Source organism: Microtus ochrogaster, unplaced genomic scaffold (genome assembly GCF_000317375.1).
Source record: "Microtus ochrogaster isolate Prairie Vole_2 unplaced genomic scaffold, MicOch1.0 UNK275, whole genome shotgun sequence".
Lineage (NCBI taxonomy): Eukaryota > Metazoa > Chordata > Mammalia > Rodentia > Cricetidae > Microtus > Microtus ochrogaster.
Window position 1 is genome coordinate 12,024 of NW_004949373.1, and position 3,800 is coordinate 15,823.

The following is a 3,800-nucleotide window of genomic DNA, read 5'->3' on the forward strand; positions in this document are numbered from 1 at the left end:
AGAACTCAAGAAATTAGATATTAAAAATTTAAATAACCAAGTTAAAAATGGGATACTGTACTAAACAGAATTCTCAATAGAAGAATTTCAAATGGTCCAAAAATACTTAAGGGCATGTTCAACTTCCTTAGCTATCAGGGAAATGCAAATCAAATCAACTCTGAGATACCATATTACATCTGTCAGAATGGCAAAATTAAAAAAAAAACAATAATGATAGCTTTTGCTGGAGAGGATTTGGAGTAATGGGGACACTCATTCTTTGCTGGTGGGAATGCTAACTTGTACAACCACTTTGGAAATCAGTGTGGTGTTTTCTCAGAAAATTGGGAGTCAACCTACCTCATGATCCAGCAATACCACTCTTGGGAATGTACTCAAAAGTTGCTCAATTCTACTACAAAATCATTTGTTGAACTATGTTCATAGCAACACTATATGTAATAGTCAGAACCTGGAAAAAAACCTAGATGTTCCTCAATGGAGAACATATAAAGAAAATGTGGCAATCTATACATTAGAGTACTACTCAGCGGTAAAAAAACAATGACATCTTGAATTTTGTGTGCAAATGGATGGAAATAGAAAACACTATCCTGAGTGAGCTAACCCAGAGACAAAAATATGAATATGGTATGTATTCACTCATGAGCGGATACTAGCCATAAATAAAAGGACTTTGAGCCTATAGTTCATGATCCTAGAGAAGCTAAGTAATAAGGTGAATCCCAAGACAAACATATATAGATCCACCTGGACATTGGAAGCAGACAATATTGCCTGATAACATTTGGGAGCATGAGGGAAAGAAGTAGAAGAAAGGAAAAAGAGGAAGAGGAGTGGAGAAGGGGGGTTTTGGGGAGAGCTTGAGGGAATGGCATAGTTAAGATGGAGGAAGGACAGATATGAGATATCTTGATTGAGGGAGCCATGTTGGGGTCAGCAAGAAACCTGGTTCTAGAAAATTTCCCAGGAATCCACAAGGATGACCCCAACTAAGACCCTAGCAATAGAGAGGGTGTCTCTAATGCCCTTGCCCTGTAGTCAGAGTGATGATTATCTTTAATATCACCATAGAACATTTGTCCAACAACAGATGAAAACAGAGACAGAGACCCGCATCAGAGCACTGGACTGAGCACCCAAGGTCCAGTTGAAGAGTGGAATGAGGGAGAGTATGAACAAGGAAGTCAAGACCATGAGGGGTTCATCCACCAAGACAATGTGCCTGAGCTAATGAGACCTCACCAACTCCAACTGACTGGGCAATGAATGAGCATGGGATCAACCTAGTCTCTCTGAATGTGGTTGACAGTTGTGGCAGAATGAGGGGACAATGACAATGGCACTGGGATTTGTCTCTATTGCATGTACTGGCTTTTTGGGATCCTTTTCTCTTTGGATGTATACTGCGATCAAGCTGGATGTAGTGGGGAGAGACTTGGACCTTCCACAGGTCAGGGTGCCTTGTCCTCTCTTAATATTGGAGAAGGTGAGAGAAGGATGTGTGGAAGACTGGAAGGGAAGTGGGAGGAGGAGAGGAAGTGGAAATTTGGATTGGTAATTTTTAAAGTAATAAAATGAAAGAAATGCCTTTGAGCCAATAGCAACTCCTATATTTAATAGGACACTCACCATTTCCTTTGAGGAACCATTCAAAATACTTTATCAGGGAACCTGCATTCTTAACAAGGTTTGTCTTATGAAAGAAAAAATAACCAGACACAAGAACATCTCTGGGATTTCTGATGACATAGATCATCTAAAATGGAAAAACATGTATATGAGGGTCAATACAGTCATTCTTCATTTTTACCTGATACAATTTATATGAAATGTCAATCAAATATCATGACGTTTCTAAAATCATTTATTAATTTTATTTGAAAAAACCATACTTAAGTATGATAGAGTCAAGATCCTCTTTCAGACTTTAATTTCATTTACAAATACATAACAGCCAAACGACTGAGGTCACTAATACTGTAAAAACAAAAACAATAATAAAAATCCAACACTGATTCTATAGTTGTAAAAAACAATATGTCACAGTGTGAAATATCATCCATCTGCTGTGAAAGAGTAACTTATCTACACAGAATATTGAGTACTGTGCTCAATCAATCTGCGATATGACAAACTTTTTGTTTTCTGTAACTATAACTACCAAATATAACCCTCAAAACAGTCAAGGTGCAGAGCTTAAAGCCAATGTGCCATTACACAGTGGAGAAAACAAAGACTTACAGGAAACTAAGTAATGAAGAGCCAGAGAAAACAATTTCTTTTGGGAAAAGCATAACTATGGGTCACATAATGCTGAATGCTCATACCTGAAAACATACAGACCAGGAACATTGTACAGACAGAGCTGATTGATTATACTTAAGTACTTATACATATGTAGATATGTATAAATATACATATATGATAAAAATCAATGAAAAAGATACCATAAATCTGGAAAATGAGAGCTATATAAATGAGTGTGGAGGAAGGGGTTGGGAGAGTGTTGTATACAATTAAATTGTAATCTCAAAAATAAAAGAAATAAGTTAAAAGTAAATAAATTTAATAAAAGGATACTTATATTTTGAACCAATGCATTTGTGGAATTATTCTAGAATATATCTCTTTATGCCTCAATTTCTCCAGACAAGAGTTTGCTAAATTCAGATAAGACACAAACACATATTTTTGAATGATCATAAGTCAATTGTGGCATTTTTAGGAGAGATAGTTCCTCTAAGAGTGTCTTTGCAGTTTAAGCATAAAATAATATTAAGTTCTGTGGTGGAAGGACTACCAGTAAACGTTCTTACTAACAAGAAGCTATGAATATTTCTGATCCTTTCTGTAGTTCTCCTATCAGGAACATGGGTGAATCCTGTGGTTACTGATCTCAATGGACAGCTAGACCCAGCAAGAAACAGTGGATACAGATGAGCCATAACTGTTGAACATCTACATGTTCGATGCCTGTTCATGTTGTTTCACCTATGAGGTAGTTGTGTTGGGTGATTCACCCACTGTGCATCAGGTATTTATAGAATCAAGATTAGCTAATTAATTAATTAATTACTTTGTTGACAGACAAACAATAATATCTACTGTACACTATAATTTTAACTCTATTTGACCTGTATATGTAGTTCCTTGATGCTCTAATGTGTTGTTCCACTTTCTGTCATATATCTGCCAGGATCACTGTATGGTGATTGACATCATGGTACTTTGATTTAGTCTGAGGAGGGAACACATCAGTATCACCTAGTGTATGAGAATCCCAGCTTTCCTACCTCAACCTAAAAAAAATCAGAGTCCATTTAAACAAGAGCTCCAGGGTCTGTCATGGTAGAATAAGTTCAATGAGCATTTGACCAAGCATTTCTCAATCACTGGATACTGACCTTAGCCTTGGAACTGAAGAAAGACTTGGGGAAAAGATGGAAGGGAAGATGAGAGCTGATGAGGCGTGGTCCTTCCTGATTGATTAAAGTTGGATATCCTATTTGAGACTCTACCCAGGGTGAGCGTTCCCAGATGGGCACAGATTGAATCCATTTGGGATTCCCCTTGGTCTGAATTAAGCAGACAATCTCAATCAGCCAGTTAGTTCCTGAACAAGAAGAAAAATTGATGGTCAGTAATTTCAACATTATTTGTTAAAAAAGCCTCAAGTAGAATTTAAAGTCACACTATTTACAGTGCAGCTGTTTCCAAGTACACAGATATGTGGTGTTCACAATGTCTACATGGTGTTAGCACAAAGTATATTGATCTAGCACATCCCCAATGCT

At 37.0% G+C, this 3,800-nt stretch overlaps 1 protein-coding gene across 1 annotated transcript in view; it reads right to left on the reverse strand.

Annotated features, from left to right (window-relative positions):
- Positions 1-1,635: 1,635 nt before the first annotated feature.
- The window catches only part of LOC101979189 (bile salt sulfotransferase 1-like), a gene marked incomplete at its 3' end in the record, with an annotated part of 3,500 nt that continues 1,335 nt past the window's right edge, over positions 1,636-3,800 (reverse strand). The window contains exons 2-3 of the mRNA XM_005372200.1: positions 3,411-3,619; positions 1,636-1,762 (exon numbers count right to left, since the gene is read on the reverse strand). Of these exons, the coding sequence (XP_005372257.1) occupies positions 1,636-1,762; positions 3,411-3,619 (336 nt within the window). The remainder of the gene's footprint in view (positions 1,763-3,410; positions 3,620-3,800) is intronic.